This window comes from Jaculus jaculus, chromosome 17 (assembly GCF_020740685.1).
Source record: "Jaculus jaculus isolate mJacJac1 chromosome 17, mJacJac1.mat.Y.cur, whole genome shotgun sequence".
In the NCBI taxonomy this organism is placed as follows: Eukaryota; Metazoa; Chordata; class Mammalia; order Rodentia; family Dipodidae; genus Jaculus; species Jaculus jaculus.
This window is the reverse complement of record NC_059118.1, coordinates 1,596,690-1,617,732: the sequence shown is the minus strand read 5'-3', so window position 1 is coordinate 1,617,732 and position 21,043 is coordinate 1,596,690. Positions and strand designations below refer to the sequence as shown.

The window sequence follows — 21,043 nt, the reverse complement described above, 5'->3', positions numbered from 1 at the left end:
CCTGTCTCCTTACTTATTAGCTGTATTGTCTCCCCTCAGTGAGGCACAGGCCCTGTGAAGGATGGCCACCCACTCAGGCCCATCACTTGCCCTCTGAAGAACCTGACTCAATCCCCCCCCACCCCGCCAGCTGCTTATAGTCTGGCTCAGAGTACTGCACCTCACAGAGATGCTCAGCTGTAGAGACTCAGATTTAAGAAATCATAGCTAAATATCAAGTTTTTGTAAAAACTGTATCTATTTATTTGTACATGTAGAGAGGGAAGTGCCAGTGTTTCTTGCCTCTGCAAATGAATGCCTATCTGATTCTACATAATTGACTGGAAAATTGAACCAAGACCAGTAGTCTTTGCAAGCAAGTTCCTTTAACCACTGAGCCATCTTTTTAGCCCCATAAATATAAGTTACTAAGAAGTATGTCTCTTCTCTGTTTCCTTTGCCCTGTTTCTGTTAGGTAATGATTTCTGTGTTATCCTTCCTTTGTTTTTGTTCTTTTGGCAAAGGCAAAAATATCAAAAATAATTGTGAAGCTTTTATTTTATTTAATTATTTACTATTTTTGAGGCAGGGTCTGTAGCCCCAGACTAGCCTTGAACTCACAGACATCTTCCTGCCTACTACTGGGTCTTAATGCATGCACCACCACTTTTATCATTCATCATTTTTAGTTTAGGGTTTGTTTGTGGGATTTTTTTCAAAACAGGGTATCACTGTAGCCCAGACTGGCTAGCCCATGAGCTTCTAGCATTCTCTTGTCTCTACCCCCTTCTTACTATAGGCATGCTGGGGTTCTAGACACTAGTGCTACACATGGGTTTTGGGGACCTGAACTTATTTACTTAGCCTATGCAGCAAGCACTTTATTCACTGAGCCATCTCTCCAGCCCTTGTTTCATCTTCATTTTTAAAAAATATTTTACTTATTTATTTATTTATGTGTTTGAGAGAGAAAGTGTCAGAGAGATGAGAGAATGGGTGTACAAGGTCTCCTGCCACTACAAGTGGAATCCAGATACATGCACTACTTTGTGCATCTGGCTTTACGTGAGTGCTAGGGAATTTAACAGGGACCATCAAGCTCTATAAGCAAATACCTTTACCCACTGAGTCATCTCTCCAGCCTCTGTTTTTGTTTTTTGAGATAGTATCTCACTGTGTAATGTAGGCTGGCCCAGAACCTCCTGCCTCAGCCTCCTAACTGCTAAGATTATAAGAGTACATCACTATACCTTGTTTCCACATTGGCAGAAAATAGCTTGCTTAGGAATTCTCATGACTAAGAGCATTGTATAATAAATTAGTGTTGTTTATTTCTCACTTTAAATCATACTATATGCAGAAGGAGAGACTTGAAGTAATTGAAATTATTATTGTTGTTGTTGTTGTTGTTTTCAAGATAGGGTTTCACTCTAGCTCAGGCTGACCTGGAATTCATTATGTTATCTCAGGGTGGCCTCGAACTCACGGTGATCCTCCTGCCTATGCCTCCCAAGTGCTGGGATTAAAGGCATGCACCACCACACTCAGTGAAAGCAATTATTATTAAGCCAAAACTTTGGTAATACACACATGAGAGGCTGAAGCAAGAGGATCTTAGCTTCAGGCCCAAGGCCAATCTAGGCTATATAGTGAGATGCTGCCTTTAACAAAAAGAAGGAAGCTATTCAAGTCATCCTCCTGTTTCTTCAACAAAGGGCATTTCTTTTTTAAAATTTTTTATTTTTCTGTATTTATTTGAGAGAGAGAGAGAGAGGAATGGGCATGCCAGGGCCTCCAGCCATTGCAAATGAACTCCAGATGCATGCCCCCCCTTGTGCATCTGGCTTACGTGGGTCCTGGAGAATCAAAATGGGGTCCTTTGGCTTTGCAGACAAGTGCCTTAACCACTAAGCCATCTCTCCAGCCGGTGGCAATTTTCCTTAAGATCACCCCATGCCACATCATAGTGTCTTATACTTCATATTGTTTCTTCTCTTTGGGGCTGTGTAGTACTCCTGGAATGAAGAAGTTGCCATCATGCATTTAGCACTCTCCATAAGCATTAAAAAGCACACCATATACTGGGGTAGAGTGAAACCCTACCTCAACCCCCCCCCAAAAAAGCACACCATATAAAGACTAACTCCTTACTATAAAGTAAGCTGCAGATATTTGCTCCCATTTGGTTGTCTTATGGCTTTGCCTAGTACATATATAGGGGAGGTTGCATGATATTTCCATGACATGTGGGTATATACATATGTATGTACAGATGCACACCTGTATGAGCAGGTGTGAAAGTCAGAGAATGATGAGGGTGTCCTTCCTCTACTATTCATCCACTTATCTGCAATCAAATGCTCTACCCCTGGGCTGTGCCCCCTCTTCTACTCATCTGACAGAGTCTCTCTCTAAACACATGGCCATGGCTTTCAGGAGCCCCACTGATTCTTTTTTTTTTTTAATATTTTTTATTTATTTATTTGAGAGCAACAGACACAGAGAGAAAGACAGATAGAGGGAGAGAGAGAATGGGCGCGCCAGGGCTTCCAGCCTCTGCAAACGAACTCCAGACGCGTGCGCCCCCTTGTGCATCTGGCTAACGTGGGACCTGGGGAACCGAGCCTTGAACCGGGGTCCTTAGGCTTCACAGGCAAGCGCTTAACCACTAAGCCATCTCTCCAGCCCCCACTGATTCTTCAGTCACTGTTCCCCATAGGACTGGGACTCAGACATGCATGGTCAAACCCAGGCTTTTATGTAGGGCCTGGGAAACATAGGCAATCTCTGGCCCCGGTGCTTACACAGTAGCACTCTTATCACTGAGTCATCTAAACACCCCATTTGTGGGTTGTTAATTTTTTTTACAAAAAAAAAAAATATCTCTGTAGTCTATAACAGAGATATTATCATATTGTATGAAATATGTACAGTTACATAGTTGGCCATTTCTTTGGGGTAGTTAGCCATAGTTGGGCTTTTCCTTTTCCTAGGTCATGGAGGATTTCAGCCATATTTTCTCCCTACTTTCAAGATTGTGTGTTCCTACATCTTCTTTGTAAAACTGTTATTATATGCTATGTGATTTAGAGCCAATCTTTTACCAAACTGCTGTGAATCCAACATTTTTGCTAGATTATTCCTTGTATCCCAAGGCTATATGTGATCTCTTGTTTCCCTGTTCTCATGAATATGCTCTTAATATTTTTCCTAGGAAGTCAATGAAAACTCACTTAAGAGACTAAGTGTCTACTTAGAAAACCTCCAGAAACCAGGCTTCAAGTCTCTGAAACCAACCCAGCTTACATTTTATGTAAGAGAAACAGACCAGAACTCTGATGGCCAAGAACCCCTCACTACTTCTGGTATGTTGTTTTACTCTGATATGTCCCTTGCAAGCATGTGAAATGTGATCATTAGTTCTGACATTGCTGGAATACCTTTGGATCAGTGCCTTGATCATTGAGAAATACTTTGTATAGTTGTTATCCTAAAATTGAACTCTGTTTCTAGCTGCATGTGCTTTCGTCCTTACAGCTGAAGTGTGCTTTGTGTCAATGTTGTGTTTGTTATGTTTACATTTCACTCTCTTACCTTGCCCTCACCATAGCTGTGATGGGGTAATATTTGCCCAGTTATGACCTGGTTACCTTCTCCAAACCCCAGAGACAGAATATGGCCTTGAACCTGGGGCTCCCAGCTTCAATATGTGCACTTTCCAGAGCCTGACCAGTCTGAAATTTTCTTCCAGTGCTTTTGTTACTGCTATAGTCTGCAACAGAAAGCAGTTCTGAAAAGTGGGTTGCCAATGAGTTTGTCTTGGGTTTTAAGTCTTCCCACCTTAGAGAAATAAGTTGATCTTTTTAATGACTGGACTGAGATGTGAAAAAGTGTAGTTCTAGCCTGGCCATCAACCTCTAGAAGGTGTCTATGTGTCTTTCTAGTTGGGGAACTGGGCATGTGTTTCATCTTAGTAGTTAGACCAGTGAGGGGTTTGGTGCCCACCTGTGTACTTTGCCAGGTAGAAGCAAAACAGAATCAAGGACAATAAGAGGGTGAGTACTTCAAAGTAGGACAGCTGAGCATAGTGTCTAACACTCAGGAGGCTGAGGCAGGAAGATTACCTTGGAAGCCAACCTTGGCTTTATAAGAAGACCACATCTCAAAAAATACATATACTTAGGTAAAAGCCAGTCACGGTGGCACACACCTGTAATCCCAGCACTCAGGAGGCTAAAAAGCAGGAGGATTATCACTAGTTGGAGGCCAGCTTAGATGAAACCCTGTCTCAAAAAAAAGGACAAGGCCTGTGGAGATGGCCAAGGAGGTACTTGCTTGCTGCATAAGTGTAAAGACTTCTGAATTAGATTTCCAAACCCATACTAATGCTGGTTTGGTATGGCAGCCCATCTGTAATCCTAGAGCTCTGGAGACCAAGACAGGATTCCTGGGGCAACCTGGCTAGCTAAACTAGCTGAATGGAAAACTCTTGGTTCAAGTGAGAGTCCCTGCCTCAGTAAATGTGGTAGAAAGCAATTGAGGAAGATGCCATTGTCAGCCTCTAACCTCTGTATGCACATGGGCGTCAAACACACACACACACACAGAGTAAATATGGTAGAAATCAATTGAGGAAGATGCTAGTGGCAGCCTCTAACCTCCATATGCCCATGTGCGTCACACACACACACAGTAAATATGGAGGAAAGCGATTGAGGAAGATGCTAGTGCCAGCCTCTAACCTCCATATGCACATGTGCATCACACACACACACACACACACACACACACATACACACACACAGAGTAAATATGGTAGAAATCAATTGAGGAAGATGCTAGTGGCAGCCTCTAACCTCCATATGCCCATGTGCGTCAAACACACACACACACACACACACACACACACACACACACAGAGTAAATATGGTAGAAATCAATTGAGGAAGATGCTAGTGGCAGCCTCTAACCTCCATTTGCCCATGTGCGTCACACACACACACACACACACACACAGAGTAAATATGGTAGAAAGCAATTGAGGAAGATGCCATTGTCTCTAACCTCCATATGCCCATGTGCGTCAAACATACACACACACAACAGAAATGGAGAGATGGCTTAGCAGTTAAAGCGCTTGCCTGCCAAGCCAAAGGACCCAAGTTCGATTCCCCAATACCCACAGAAGCCAGGTGTACAAGGTAACACTTGCATTTCGAGTTCGTTTGCGGTAGCTGGAGGCCCTGGCACACCCATTCTCATTTTCTTTCTCTCCCTCCCTCCATCTGTATTTCTCTCCCTCTCTTTCCTTCCCTCCCTCCCTCTCTCTGCCTCTTTCTCTCTGACTCAAATAAATAAAGAAATATGCATAAAAATAGGTTAAGAAGCCAGGCATGGTGGCACACACCTTTATTCCCAGCACTAGGGAGGCAGGGGTAGGAGGATCACTGTGAGTTCATGGCTACCCTGATACTACATAGTGAATTCCAGGTCAGCCAGGGCTAGAATGAGACCCTACCTCAAAAAAAAAAAAAAAAAAAAAAAAAAAAACCAAACAAAGAAATAGGTAAAGAGTCTTACAGGCCTATCCTTTCTCTAAATTTCTGTCCTTATGTCCTTTAAATAACTTTATTATTTAGAATGAACTTAAAATAATTTAAAGATTTACTGAATCTAATAGGTCTTTGAGATGTAGAATCTATTTCTAGCTCTGCCCCTGAGGAGCTGTGTGACCTTCACCTCTGGGTCTTTACTTACGAAAATGAAGGAGCTGTAGTACTGCATACTGAAGTACTGAAGACCCCTTGGTCCTCTGATGGGGTGGGAAGGACTCCATCTGAAAAGCACTCAAATGGTCTGTGTGGTGACTACTTCTCACCCAGCCCCTCCAAGAGCTAGCATTTGATAGTGTCTTTTCTCCTAGCTCTTATTCTCACATAATTAAAAATATGAGGGCTGGAGGGATAGCTTTGCAGTTAAGGCATCTGCCTGCAAAGCCGAAGGACCCAGGTTTGATTCCCCAGGACCCATGTTAGCCAGATGCACAAGGGGGCACCTGTGTCTAGAGTTCATTTGCAGTGCCTGGAAGCCCTGGCATGCCCATTCTCTCTCTATCTATCTGCCTCTTTCTCTCTGTCTGTCGCTCTAAAATAAATAAATAAAAATGAACAAATAAATTTATTTTTTAAAAATAGTTGTGTGGCCAGGCATGGTGGCACACGCCTTTAATCCCAGCACTTGGGAGGCAGAGGTAAGAGGATTGCTGAGAGTTTGATGTCACCCTGAGACTAAAACTGAATTCCAGGTCAGCATGGGCTAGAGTGAGACCCTCCCTTGAAAAACAAAAAACAAAATAATAATGAATAATAATAATAATAGTTGTGCCAGGCATGGCAACACATGCCTTTAATCCCAACATTCAGGAGGCAGAGGTAGGAGGATTATTGTGAGTTCGAAGCCATCCTGAGACTACATAGTGAGTTTCAGGTCAGCCTGGGCTAGTGTGAAACCCTACCTCAAAACAACAACAACAACAAAAATAGTTGTATGGTAACAACTGTTTTTTTTTTGTTGTTGTTTTTTTGGTTTGTTTTTTTTTTTTTTTTTTTTGAGGCAAGCCAAAAAGACTGCTTTTGGGTTTTATGTGAGAGAGAGAGAAAATTGGCACACTAGGGCCTCCCACCACTGTAATTGAACTCCAGATGTATGTTCCCCCTTGTCTGTATATGCAACCTTGCACACTTGCGCCACTGTGCATCTGGCTTACGTAGGATGTGGAGAGTCGAACATGAGACCTTAGGCTTCACAGGCAAGTGCCTTAACCACTAACCATCTCTCCAGCATGTGTGGTAGCAACTATAATACCAGAACTTTGGAGGTTGAAGCAGGAGGATTGAGAATTCCAAGCCAGCGTGAGCTATAGACAAGGCCATTTCTCAAATTAAAAAGAAAGAAAGAAAGGAGGGAGAGAGGGAGGAAGATAAATTATGAATGTGCTGTCTTAGCCGTGAAAGTTTCAGGAGGCATGTTTGCCAGACCAAATACATACAGATGTTTCTCGGACGATGTTCCTCCTATTCAGCACTCAGCTTCAGATGGAGCATCTTCATGATGCAGAATGACCTGTTGACTTTTGTGGCTTCTCTCCAAGACAGACAGAAGTTACAGAGATAGGCCATGCTTTCTGCAGGCGCTAAGAATAGCATCATTAGTCTGTTCTAATGTGTGGAGGAGAACCAGGCTTCTTTTCACAGCTCCTTCACTACCACTGCTAGTCAGCCAAACGTGAAAGCTTAGAGTGAAGCCAAGGAGGCTTCCCAGTGCAAATTAGGTAGCAGAATTGGTAGCACTAGGACTGGTATTTAATATTTTATTTTATTTTTTTACTTGAGACAGAGAGAGAATGGGTGTTCCAGGGCCTCCAGCCCCTGCAAACAAATTCTAGACACCTGTGCCACCTTGTACATCTGGTTTACGTGGGACCTGGGGAATTGATCCTGAATCCTTTGACTTTGCAGGCAAGTGCCTTAACTGCTAAGCCATCTTTCCAGCCCGTGGTGTCTTCTGAATCATTCTAGTCCAGTGGTCTGGTTTTGACACCACATTATCTACTCATTCTTCCTTAAAATATTGCTGTTATTTATTTGTGCCTTTGTCTTTATGGCAAAGATAGTCACTCGGGCGAAGATTTACTGCTTGTGTGTGACTTTGTGTCCTTTCCAGTTCTTATTACCAGAGCACTATTATATCAGTCATCAAAGGTCTTCCTGGGTAATGGAGATGCAGGAGGTGAATGCTTCCTGGTGATGTGCCTCACTGAAATTACATGAGCCATTGGACATTGTCAATACATTGACATTCTTTTTTTTTTTTTAATTTTATTTATTTGAGAGCGATAGACACAGAGAGAAAGACAGAGGGAGAGAGAGAGAATGGGTGTGCCAGGGCTTCCAGCCTCTGCAAACGAACTCCAGACGCGTGCGCCCCCTTGTGCATCTGGCTAACGTGGGACCTGGGGAACCGAGCCTCGAACCGGGGTCCTTAGGCTTCACAGGCAAGCGCTTAACTGCTAAGCCATCTCTCCAGCCCCTACATTGACATTCTTAAAGGCCTAAGCCATTTTTCCAGACCTACATTCTTCTGGTGGTCCATGAGGAAGTGAACTTTGTTATCAAAATAAATTTCGAACAAATTACGGATTCACTAAGAACTTTCTGTACAAGAAAACTCAAGCAAGTAGCTATAGCCACCTCTGGCTGAGCAAAGATCAAAAATCCTTTACTTTCAGCTAATGTTTACTCATGAACTATTCATTTGCAAAAACAGGTTATGAGAAAAATTAGAAATGAAAGAAAACATATAGCAACAAAAAGATATGATTGATATGTAAACCATTTTTATACATCAAAAAGAAAACGGGGTTGGAGAGATGGCTCAGCGGTTAGACACTCACTTGCAAAGCCTAATGACCCAGGTTCAATTCCCCAGTACCCACATAAAGCCAAAGACACAAAATGGCACATGCATCTGGTATTCACTTGCAATGGCAGGCCCGCCCATATTCATTCTCTCTCTTCTTGTAAATAAATATTTTAAAAAAGAGAAAAGAAACTACAATTTAGGTGTGGTGCTTTGAGCCTGTGATCCCAGCACTCAGGAGACTGAGGTAAGAAGATTGCCCTTAGTGTGAGGCCAGTCTGAGAGTACAGAGTAAGTTCCAAGTCAGCCTGGGCTACAGTGAGACATATATGTATATATATCCACAAGCAGAGAGAGAGATAAAAGAGAGAAAGGGCATACATACCAGGCTTTCCAGCCACTGCAGACAAACTCCAGATGCATGCACCACTTTGTGCATCTGGCCTTACATGAGTACTGGGGAATTGATCCATTGATTCTGCGTCATTAGGCTATGCAGGCAGATGACTTAGCAGTTAAGCACTTGCCTGTGAAGCCTAAGAATCCTGGTTTGAGGCTCAGTTCCCCAGTATCCACATAAGCCAGATGCACAAGGTGGCACATGCGTCTGGAGTTCATTTGCAGTGGCTGTAGGCCCTGATGTGCCCATTCTCTCTCTCTCTTTGCCTTCTGTGCCTCATTCTCTGTCTGTCATTCTCAATTAAATAAATAAATAACATTTTTTAAAAAAGAAACACAAAACTGAGCAATGACAATGAGTGGACCTGAATTCAGATCCCAGAACCCACATGTATGCCAGGCAGTCTTGTGGCCCACCTGCAATCCCACCACTCAGAGGCAGAAACATGGGATCCCTAGAGCAAGTTGGTAAGCCAGACTAGCTGAATCAGTGAGCTCTGGGTTCAAGTGATAGACTCTATCAAAGTAAGTAAGGTAAAGAGTGACCAAGAAAGACACCAGTGTCAATTTCTAGCCTTTGCACTCATGCAAGCACATGTACCCATACTCACATGAACATGCAAACACATATACATTACCACACATACACATTCAAAAATAAATAAATAAATGTTTAGCCTCGGTGTTCAAATATGAAGTAAAATAATCAGTATTATTTTTACCCATTATCATTGAATCTTTTATTGATAATACCCATAGGTAAGAATGAATCTTTATGCTTTATTTTTGGATATGTAAATTTACAAATGTAAACTCTTCTTTTGCAATTCTAGGGATTTGAGCTTAGGCTCTCATATATAATAGGCAAGCACTATACTGCTGAGCTGTATTCCCAACCCTACATAAACTTCCTAGAATAAACTTTGGAATAATCTCACCATCCTCCTCTGGACTCTATACACACTCCCACAGGACATATGTATTTGCACATACTTGCTTAGGGGACTAAGGCAGAAGGATTGTGAGTCTGAGGTCAGCCTCGGATATATATAGTGAGGCTATACAAGAGCTAGAGATGTATATAGTTCAGTGGTAAATAGTGCACTTGCCTAACATGTGCAAGGTAGTATTGCAAAGAAATGTTTAATTAGTTTTAGGAATTATACAAATATATTTCTCTTGTAATCATAGAATTCAATCCCAGCACTGAAGCCGAGGCTGCAGGATCATGAGTTCACAGTCAGCCTGAACTCCACAGTGAGACCAGGTAGCCAGGGTCCTCTCCCCACATGCCCAGTGTCACAATGGAGGCACCCACACATGCTCTAGACACCTGCTCATAGGAATGCTTCCCTGTCCCTTCAGAAACCAAATTCATGGGTAGCATTGAAAATATTCTCAGGCCCATTGGGCAGGATGGGTTAGCAACTGCCCCAAGTCTAGAAAAAGAAATCTATGAAGGGGAAATAGCACTGTGGAGTTTTGGAAAAGGGAAGTAGTTTTCCATGTACAAGCCACTTACCAATAGGATGCATTTTAATTTAAAAAATTGAATGTTTTAAAGATTCTGACTTATAAATGTTGCATGAAAAACTGCTGTGAGGTTAAACAAGTAATCACCCATATTAATTATGTTTGGGGGAATTATATTCTCTAGGATTTCGAGCAGTCAAATTTACTTTGCACACCAGAGATCTGCTAAGCACAGTGTTATATATTCTCAACTCCTGCAGTTTGTCTATTGACCATATCCAAAGCTTGAACACTAATGCACATTCCCAGCCTCTCAAAGAATCTACAAGGATGCCTGATAGGCCCATCAAGTGGGACAAGTCCTACTACTCCTTCACTGGATTCAAAGACCCTGAGGAAGACCTTGAGCAAGCCTCCAGAATGGAAACAAGTCTAACGTATGTAGAAAGTTAATTTAAAAGCCATTTGTGGTTCATGTTTAAATGTCATCCTAGTTCTCTATGAAAGTATAGTGACATGGTTAACCCAGTAACTGTCTTGCTTAAAGTTAGAAGAATACTTCCAATTTAATTTATCTCTTTTTTTATTTACTGATTTTTGAGATGGGGACAGGTAGAGAGAGAATGAGCACAGCAGGGCCTCCAGCCACTGCAAATGAACTCCAGACACATGCACCATGTTGTGCATCTGGTTTACATGATAAGTGGGAATTTGAACCTGGGTCCTTAGGCCTCTCAGGAAAGCACCTTAACTCTAAGCCATCTCTCTGGCTGTTATTTCTCTTTTGATACCAGATATATACAAGATATTTTAAGTTTTTTTAATTCTGTTAAATTTACCCCTAGAGGTGGAAGGGGGCAAAACTCAAACTATATATATATATTTTAACTTTTTTTTTTAATTTTTTTAAATCATTTTTATTTATTTATTTGAGAGTGACAAAGAGAGAGAGAGAAAGAGGCAGAGGGAGAGGTAGAGAGAGAATGGGCGCCAGGGCCTCCAGCCACTGCAATCGAACTCCAGACATGTACACCCCCTTGTGCATCTGGCTAATGTGGGTCCTGGGGAATCGAGCCTCGAACCGGGGTCCTTAGGCTTCACAGGCAAGCGCTTAACCGCAAGCCATCTCTCCAGCCCTTAACTTTTTTTTTGACATGTTGGGCATGTCCAATTTATTTGGAAAGGTGATGCTTAATAAAATTTAATATAATAATCCATATTTAAAGAAAAATATACCAGATATGGTAACAGATGGCTATCATCCCAGCACTTGGTAGGCAGAGATAGAAGGAGAGAGAAATCAATATCAGTCTGGGATAGTGATCCCAATCTCAAAAAACAAAAGGAGCCTGGTGTGCTGACACATGCCTTTAATCCCAGCACTTGGGAGCCAGAGGTAGGAGGATCACTGTGAGTTTGAGGCCAGCCTGAGACTACATAGTGAATTCCAGGACAGCCTGGACTATAGCAAGAACCTACCTTAAAAAAAAAAAAAAAAAAAAAGGAGAAAGAAGGATGGAAGGAAGAGGTGGGGGGGAGGTCAAAGAAAATGGGAAGGGGTGCACGCTTCAGCAGCACATATACTAAAATTGGAATGATACACAGAAGATTAGCATAGCCTGTACACAAGGATGACATGCAAATTCGTGAAGCATTCCATGTTTTGAAACAAAAGAAAAAGGGAAGGGAAGATAAGGAAAGATGGAGGGAGTCAGGGGCAGCATTGCAAAATATCTTGAAGAGATTATTGAGAAAGAATATTTTTAATTATAAAAACCAGATTATGAAATATTTATCATTTGACGTGCCTTATTTATAAAGCCACCATTAGTGTTTACACTTGCATGTTTTTATGTTTGCTTGTTTGTCTTTTGATGTGGAAAGGATGTTAAAATACATTGTTAAGTGAAAAATATGACAAAATACTATGCACAAGGTCGGCATGTTGACACAGGCCCGTAATCCAAGCACTGGGAAGGCAATGGTAGAAGGATCTTTGCAAGTTTTAGGTAATGATAGGGGCTTGGAATATGGCTCAGCAATTAAAGGAGCTCATTTGCAAAGCTTGCTGGTCTGGATTCAATTCCCAAGCCACCCACATAACCCATTTTTGCCCAAGAAAAATGTGGTTTTTTTTTTCAAGGTTGAGTTTCATTCTAGCTCAGGCTGACCTGGAATTCACTGTGTAGTCTCAGGGTGGCCTCACACTCATGGCGATTCTCCTATCTCTGCCTCCCAAGTGCTGGGATTAAAGGCATGCGCCACCATGCCCAGCCAAAAAATATGTTTTAAAAAACAAAAATGGGTCTGGAGAGATGACTTAGTGGTTAAGGCATTTGCCTGCAAAGCCAAAGAACCCAGGTTTGATTCCCCGGGACCCATGTAAGACAGAGGCACATGCATCTGGAGTTCATTTGCAATGACTGAAGGCCCTGGCACGCTTGCTCATGCTCACTCTCTCTTTCCCTCTCTCTCTCTCTCTCTCTTTCTCTCTCTCTCTCTCTGCTGTCTGCTTATTTCTCTCTCTCTCTCTCTCAAATAAAATAAAGTTTAAAAAAAATCCAGTTCAGGGCTGGCTTGGGGCAGCTTGGACCCTGTGAGCTTGCTGCCGAAGCAGGCAGGCCCTTTGCTCCACCTTCCTGACTGAAGTGTCCTTGGGTCCCCAAATACCGGATACCCTGAGCCAGAGAGTGGGAGGGTGTGCACAGTGAAGAATGAGTAGGCCGGATCCTGGTTCCCCGGCTCCTCCCACTTCTCTGGTCCTGAAGGTAGACCAGAGGAGATAAACTCTCCTTGCACTTCAGCAAGCCACACCTGAATCCACAGAGGAAATGAGGAGCAAGAGGGCTGCTTCCATATTGTTCCTGATAATCAGCATCAGGGTGTAGGAGACAGACACTAAGGATACTCAATACCTACCAAAGCAGAGACTCCCAAGAGCTCCTCACTGAAGTAGACTTCAAACTCACCCACCATGGCTCAGGGAATTTTGTGGAAGAGGGGCCAGAAAGATAGTAAGAACTACAGTTTGAAACATCATGCCCAGAGACATGCCCTCCCCCCTCAAAATAACTGACTACTGCTCCCACAGTGCATAAACCACAACCCCATGGGGAATACCTGTAACCCCACTGAGAAGCATCCCCAATGAATGGGGGCAGGGATGGGGGAAAAGAGGGTACCAACACAAGATATATCCACACAAAACATCCTGTTAGTAATAATAATAAACATTAAAAGGGAAGAAAAAAAGTTAATCCCTACATGGCACCCATGCTGTGGCAATTAAGAGGAATACTTTTGGACTGTGTGTGCCAGCCTCCAGGCAGCAGCAAGCACCCTGAGCTTACTGGGTGGCAGGTAGTAGCGTTGTGGTGTTCCATCTGCTTTTAGAACAAAGTCGGTTTTTAAAATATTTTATTTTTATTTATTTGACAGAGAAAGGGGGAAGAGAAAGAGAGAGAGAATGTGCATGTCAGGGCCTCCAGCCACTGCATATGAACTCCAGACATGTGCACTCCTTTGTGCATCTGGCTAATGTGGGTCCTGAGGAATCAAACCTGGGTCCTTTGGCTTTGCAGGCAAACGCCTTAACTGCTAAGCCATCCTTCCAGCCCAGTCAGTTTTTAAACTGTGAACCCCAAATAAAGTATGTAAAAAGCACAATCATCACTTCCATTTTTAAAGATTTATTTTAGATACTGCTAAAGTCCCAAATAAAATAAAAATGTAAGTCAGGCGTGGTGGCGCACGCCTTTAATCCCAGCACTCGGAAGGCAGAGGTAGGAGGATCGCCGTGAGTTCGAGGCCACCCTGAGATTACAAAGTGAATTCCAGGTCAGCCTGAGCCAGAGTGAGACCCTACCTTGAAAAACCAAAAAAATTAAAAAATAAAATAAAATAAAAATGTAAATGGTGTGCAAACTAAAAAAAAAAAATCCAGTTCAACAAAATAAATGCTATTCTTCAGGGGCCATTGTCTAAGCTGAGTCTCCATAATTTCTTCACTTAAATGTTCAATAAAATTCCTATCTTTAATAAATATGACACGCTCATATTTTATTACACTATACTAGAAAGTGAGTTCTTAAGAATAGAGAGGGCTTTCTACACTGCTGGTGGGAATGCAATCTGGTCCAGCCATTGTGGAAAACAGTGTGGAGGTTCCTAAAACAGCTAAAGATTGATCTACCATATGAACCAGCTATAGCACTCCTAGGCATATATCCAAAGGACTCATCTCATTTCCTTAGAAGTACATGCTCAACCATGTTTATTGCTGCTCAATTTATAATAGCTGGGAAATGGAACCAGCCTAGATGTCCCTCAACAGATGAGTAGATAATGTAGATGTGGCACATTTATACAATGGAGTTCTACTCAGCAGTAAAGAAAAATGAAGTTATGAAATTTGCAGAAAAATGGATGGACCTGGAAAGTATTATACTAAGTGAGGTAACCCAGGCCCAGAAAGCCAAGCGCCACATGTTCTCTCTCATATGTGGATCCTAGCTACAGATGACTGGGCTTCTGCGTGAGAATGAAAATACTTAGTAGCAGAGGCCAGTAAGGTAAAAAGGAGACATAAAGGGTAGAGAAAGGAAGGGAGAAGGATACTTAATAGGTTGATATTGTATATATGTAATTACAATGATTGTAATGGGGAGGTAATATGATGGAGAATGGAATTTCAAATGGGAAAGTGTGGGGGTGGGGAGGGAGGGAACTACCATGGGATATATTTTATAATCATGGAAAATGTTAATAAAAATTAAAAAAAAAAAAGAATAGAGAGGGCTGAAGTGATTGCTAGCAGTTAAGAGCACCTGCTTGCAAAGTCTGCTGGCCTAGGTTTGATTTCCCAGTACCTATGTAAAGCCAGATGCACAAACTGGTACATGCATCTGGAGTTTGTTTACAGTGGCAAGTGGCCCTGGTTCACCTGAAAAACCTCACTTTCTTTCTCCTCTCTCTCTCTCTCTCTCTCTCTCTCTCTCTCTCTCTTTCTCTCTCTTTCTCTCTCCTGGCATATAAGTAAATAAAAATGTTTTCTTCAAGAATAGGAAATATGGGGCTGGAGAGATGGCTTAGCAAATAAGGCACATGCCTACAAAGCCTAAGGACACAGGTTCAATTCTCCAGGTCCCATGTAAACCAGATGCACATGGTGGTGCATGCGTCTGGAGTTTGTTTGCAGTGGCTAGAGGCCCTGCTGTGCCCATTCTCACTCTCTCTCTCTCTCCCTTTCTCTCTATCTCTAATAAATAAATAAATAAAAATCATTAAAAAAAGAAGAATAGGAAATATGTTTCAAACATTGCTGTGTACATTAATCTATGACAGATTCATAGAACCCATCCAGTACCTTTATCAACCTGGCATAGCTGGGCATGGTGGTGCATGCCTTTAATCCCAACACTTGAGAAACAGAGGACTGCTGTGAGTTTGAGGCCAGTCTAAAACTATATAGTGAATTCCAGGCCAGCCTGGGCTACAGAGAGACCCTACCTCAAAGAACCAAAAAGACAAAAAAGAACTATGGCATAAATATGGAGGCTGGAGGTATATTTAAGTGGCAGAGCACTTGCCCAGCATGGTGAGTTCAAGCCCCAGTACCAAAGAGACTGCAGCTCTGCCACATCATCCTTCACGCATATGTATACTTAGTTCTTCCTTCACTGGGTAACTGACCTAACACAGCAGACAAGAGTTGCAAAAAATGGAAGTGAAGGTTTTGAAGAATATTCATGTTCTTCAGAACTATCCCGTCTCTAGAAACCTAATGACAAGTTCGGTGCAATGAAAATTTAATTTTTTGCAGTACATAAAGGAAGTTGCAACTATAATGTGACTTGACAGTTGCATGTTATTCTCAAGACAAGATGGTATTTCCCTTCTAAAAATGGTCTCATTAGAAATAAGAATATGGGGCTGGAGAGATGGCTTAGCAGTTAAGCACTTGCCTATGAAGCCTAAGGAACCCGGTTCGAGGCTCCATTCCCCAGGACCCACGTTAGCCAGATGCACAAGGGGGCGCATGTGTCTGGAGTTCGTTTGCAGTGGCCGGAGGCCCTGGCATGCCCATTCTTCCTCCCTCCCTCTCTCTCTCTCCCCCCCTCTCTCTTTCTCTCTCTCTCTCTCTCTCTCTCTGCCTCTTTCTCTGTCACTCTCAAATAAATACATAAATAAAATTTTAAAAAAAGAAATAAGAGTATGATGAAAAGCTCTGGTTGACATTGGAACCGCTTTAAGATAATGTGGTGGTCTGCTTTTTTGTCATTTTATTTTATTTGGTTGCAATACTAGGGGTTGACTCTAGGCCTAGCAAAGCACTAGGCGAGCACTCTGCCACTGAGTCCACCCTCAGCCACGTGTGTGCTTTAGCAGTAGAAATACTCGGGGCTGAATCTAGGGCTAGCAAAGCACTAGGCGAGCACTCTGCCACTAAGTCCACCCTCAGCCACATGTGTGCTTTAACACTAAAAATGTTAACATTGTAATCAGAGTTTGTGTCTCTGTCCTTTATCTCCAGGTCCTGGTTAGATAACAATGGGAAAAGTGCTGTTACCAAGCTGAATAACAGTTTGCCACTTCGGAAGGAGCTGGATCGTCTCAAGGACGAGCTGTCAGATCTACTGCAGCTCTCAGACATCAGGTAATGATTAGGAAAGCCTGATGCAGAGGCTGAGATGTGGAAGAATCACTGCCAGACCCTCTAGGCTTATATATTTGCATTTTCAGTTGCTCTGATAACAGTATCCTTCAGCTGAGTTTTTGAAAAAGTATAATCCAATTGTCTATTAGAAAATTATCAATAATTTTTTGTGTAAAATATGGAAGTAAAGTTTAAATTCTAGCTTTAGTCTGATGGTTTAGCTTTTTTACATAAATTTCTAAGAAAAATATCCCTTTAAAGTGGGTGGTATGGTAGCACACGCATAATTAGCAGGGTGGAGGAAGGAGGATCAGGAGTTCAAGGCCAGTCTTGGATACATGGCACATTTAAGGCCAAGCTAGGGTAATTGAGACTTTGTCTCATAAAAGTAAGAAAAATAGCCAGGTGTGGTGGCTCATGCCTTTAATCCCAGCACTTGGGAGGCAGAGGTAGGTGGATCACCATGAGTTCAAGGCCACCCTGAGACTACAGGGTGAATTCCAGGTCAGTCTGGGCTAGAGTGAGACCCTACCTCAATATATATATCCTTCACCATATACATATTATATTTACATATATAAAGCAATAATTATATTCCATGATGTAAGAGTTGTATTTAACAAGAGGTGGGGAGCCAGACATAATGACACACGCTTGCAATCCCAGATCTTGAGGGCTAGAGCAGAAGGGTCTCAAGTCTTAGGCCAGTCTGAGCTACATAATGAAGTCTAGGCTAATCTGGGTTATACAGTGAGTTTTAGGCCAACCTGAGCTACATAGTAGACCTATCTCAGAGAGAGTGGAGAGAGAGAGAGAATATGTTGTTCCTGCTCTGCCACTGATTGTCAGCACTGAGAGGACAGAGATAGCTCTACATTGTGCCCCAGCAGCTGAGGAGGCCCCTTATAGTTTAGAGACCTCAACTCGAGCAAAACCAGGATCTGTGACTAAGTAGTACGAAGCAGAGTTGAGATTTTATTAAAGGTATTTTCACATAGTTTAACATAGGCTTTAAGCCAATGGCTAGATAGGAGAAAAAAAAGGCTGTCAGCAAGAAAGACACATTCAGGCTGGGGAAATGGCTCAGTGGTCAAGACACTTGCCTGCAAAGCGTCTTGTACCCACATAAGCCAGATGCACAAGATAGTACATGCATCTGGTGTTTGTTTGCAGTGAATATAGGCCCTGGCCCACCCGTTTTCTCTCTCTCTATCTCCCTCTCTCAAATAAATTTTTAAAAATATTTTTAAAAAACAGGCCTGGAGAGATGACTTAGTGGTTAAGGCACTTGCCTGCAAAGCCTAAAGACCCAGGTTAAATTCCCCAGGACCCATGTAAGCCAGATGCACAAAGTGGCACATATGTCTAGAGTTCATTTGTAGTGGCTATAGGCTCTGGCACCCCATTTTCTCAATCTCCCTCTTCATCTTTCTCTCTTTCCCTCAAATAAATAAAATATTTTTTTAAATTTTTATTTATTTGAGAGAGAGAGGCAAATACAGAAAGAGAATGGGCACACCAAGGCCTTTAGTCACTGCAAATGAACCTCAGGTACATGTGCCACCCTCTGCATCTGGCTTACATGAGTCCTGGGGAATCAAACCTGGGACCTTTGGCTTTGCAGGCAAGTACCTTAATTGCTAAGCCATCTCTCCAGCCCCTAAAATATTTAAAAAAAAAAAAAAAAAAAAGATACACTCAACCTTGGATATGTCTTCCAAATTAGAGTAACAAAGTAAGGCATGTCCAAGTGTGGGTTCAGGCTCCTCAAGAAAGTCACAGTTAAAAGTGTGAACAGTAATCATATATACCATTTTGGTGGCTTTCAACTTAACATCTCAAAAGGTAAAGAAACCTTTTTTTTTCATAAATGAGATTACCATGTGGCTACAGAGACGCCTTAGAGTAATGATAATCTGATAAATAAAATCAGAAACAACTGGGGGTTCACAAGGGTTAGAGCATGTCCTTTCCTGGTAAATGGGGTTTCTGATGAGATTCCTAAAAAATTGCAGGTTTACAACTGTGAGAAGAGAAATGTCTTAAGTAGTTTCTAATTGGGCTGGAATTTTTTATTTGTGTGGTTGTTTGTTTGTTTATTGTTTGTTTGAGATAAGGTTTCACTGTAGCCGAGGCACGCCTGGAATTCACTATGTAGTCTGAAGCTGGCCTTGAACTCACAGCAACCCTCCTACCCCATCCCCCCAAGTATGCTGGTTCTCCACCACCTCTAGTTTGTGTGTGTCATGCACACACACACACACACACACACACACACTTATACAAGAGAAAAAAGAGAAAGAGTGTGGATGTACCACAGCCTCCTACCACTGCAAATGAAGTCCAGATGCATGCACCACTTTGTGCATCTATCTAGCTTTATGTGGGTACTGGAGAATCAAACCCAGGCTGTCAGCAAGCACCTTTAACCAAGCCATCTCTACATCCTCTGGTCTTGAATTCTTGCTTCACTGCTAATGAGATATTTTAACCAGATTCCTGACTGACAGGGCTCCTTTCCCTTCTCATATCTGCCAATTTTTGGAGGGGGTTCCTTATTTTATTTTTTAGGCAAAGTCTCACTCTAGTCCAGGCTGACCTGAAACTCACTCTGCAGCCCACGCTGGCCTTCAACTTACAGTGGTCCTCCTACCTCAGCCTCCTGAGTGCATACCACCCTGCATAGCTCCCAGATTTTTTTCCTATTTTTCTGTCCTGCCTCAACTACACCCTGAGCATCATCCTCTTATTTTAATAGAAACAACATAGTAATCATCTGCTTTGTTAAATATTTGCATTCCTCAACATGTCTTTACCCCTGATAATTTATTTGCCATTTGGTTGCCTCTTTAAAAATCAACTAGCTCTGGATGTGGTAGCAGGAGCCTATAATCCCAGCTCTGAAGGGCAGGGTGAAGGGGACCTACACAGTAAGGCCCTGTCTAAAATAAAAAGAATCCACCAATTTAGAAACATGAGATCAGTTAAAACATGGTAAATAGGGTATGCTTCAGAAAGTTCACTGACTTTCTCTGAAGTTAGGCAGTTGAGGTGAGAGCCTGCTATTCCTCCATGCTTAACTGTTAACATGCCCATGTCTGTTGGCCTAGGTGGCAGAGGGGCTGGGGCATCGCCCACCGTTGCAGCCAGCTACACAGCCTGGGCCGCCTAGCCCAGCAGAATCTGGAACCACTTCAGAATGCAAAAGGTAACCTTTCATGCTCAGATGTAGCTGCAGTGCACATCTGTATACTGTGCCAGAGAAGACTTGTCACTTCTTTTAGATAAAGCAAACACTTAAAAATAGCCTTTAAGCTTCTACTAAATATAATCCTGAGTTTTACATTAAATTTAAATAATTATCTTCACCATGCTGAAAGGATGAAGCCTTTGAGGACCTTGACCAAAGGTTTGTGTTTTCTCATCAGGATGTACCATCATATTCACAGACCGCTCTGGTATGAGTGCAGTGGGCCATGTAATGCTGGGAACCACAGATGTCCACCATCACTGGATGAAAGTAAGAAAGAGCTGAAAATCAGGTCTCTCCCACTTGTCATCCACATGCTTTCACGCCAGTGCTGCTATCATGTCAGTGAGCTAGTAACTGTAAACTATAACTCCAGCTGTTCACAGATCTGATTCTTTCTTTCTCCCTTCCTTTCTTTCTTTCTTTCTCTCCTTCTTTCTTTCTTTCTTTCTTTCTTATTTATTTATTTATTTTGGTTTTTTGAGGTAGGGTCTTACTATAGCCCAGACTGACCTGGAATTCACTCCTTAGCCTCAGGCTGGCCTGAAACTCATGCCAATCCTCCTATCTCTGCCTCCCAAGTGCTAGGACTAAAGGCGTGCACCACCATGGCTGGCCAGATATGATTTTTTTGTTTTTGTTTTAGTTTGTTTTTTAGAGGTAAAGTCTCACTCTAGCTCAGGCTAACCTGGAATTCATTATGTCATCTCAGGGTGGCCTTGAACTCATGGCAATCTTCCTATCTCTGCCTTCTGAGTGCTGGGATTAAAGGCATGCGCCACCATGCCTGGCTCCAGATATGATTCTTAACATTACAGAGCTAAGATTTCAGAGGAAAAATGAACTTCTGTGGCAATTTTTTAATATTA

The 21,043-nt window shown here is 42.3% G+C and overlaps 1 protein-coding gene and 1 non-coding gene across 3 annotated transcripts in view; both read left to right on the top strand.

Moving 5' to 3' along the window:
* Positions 1 to 21,043, top strand: part of Tcaim (T cell activation inhibitor, mitochondrial) — a 48,576-nt gene that overhangs the window by 15,663 nt on the left and 11,870 nt on the right. For both annotated transcript variants that reach the window (XM_045136805.1, XM_004662130.3), the window contains exons 4-8: positions 3,194 to 3,344; positions 10,454 to 10,706; positions 16,802 to 16,924; positions 20,035 to 20,132; positions 20,353 to 20,444. In XM_045136805.1, the coding sequence (XP_044992740.1) occupies positions 3,194 to 3,344; positions 10,454 to 10,706; positions 16,802 to 16,924; positions 20,035 to 20,132; positions 20,353 to 20,444 (717 nt within the window). The remainder of the gene's footprint in view (positions 1 to 3,193; positions 3,345 to 10,453; positions 10,707 to 16,801; positions 16,925 to 20,034; positions 20,133 to 20,352; positions 20,445 to 21,043) is intronic.
* LOC123455642 lies at positions 11,829 to 11,935 on the top strand. The gene has a single exon (XR_006634031.1). It is a non-coding gene; the product is annotated as a U6 spliceosomal RNA (small nuclear RNA).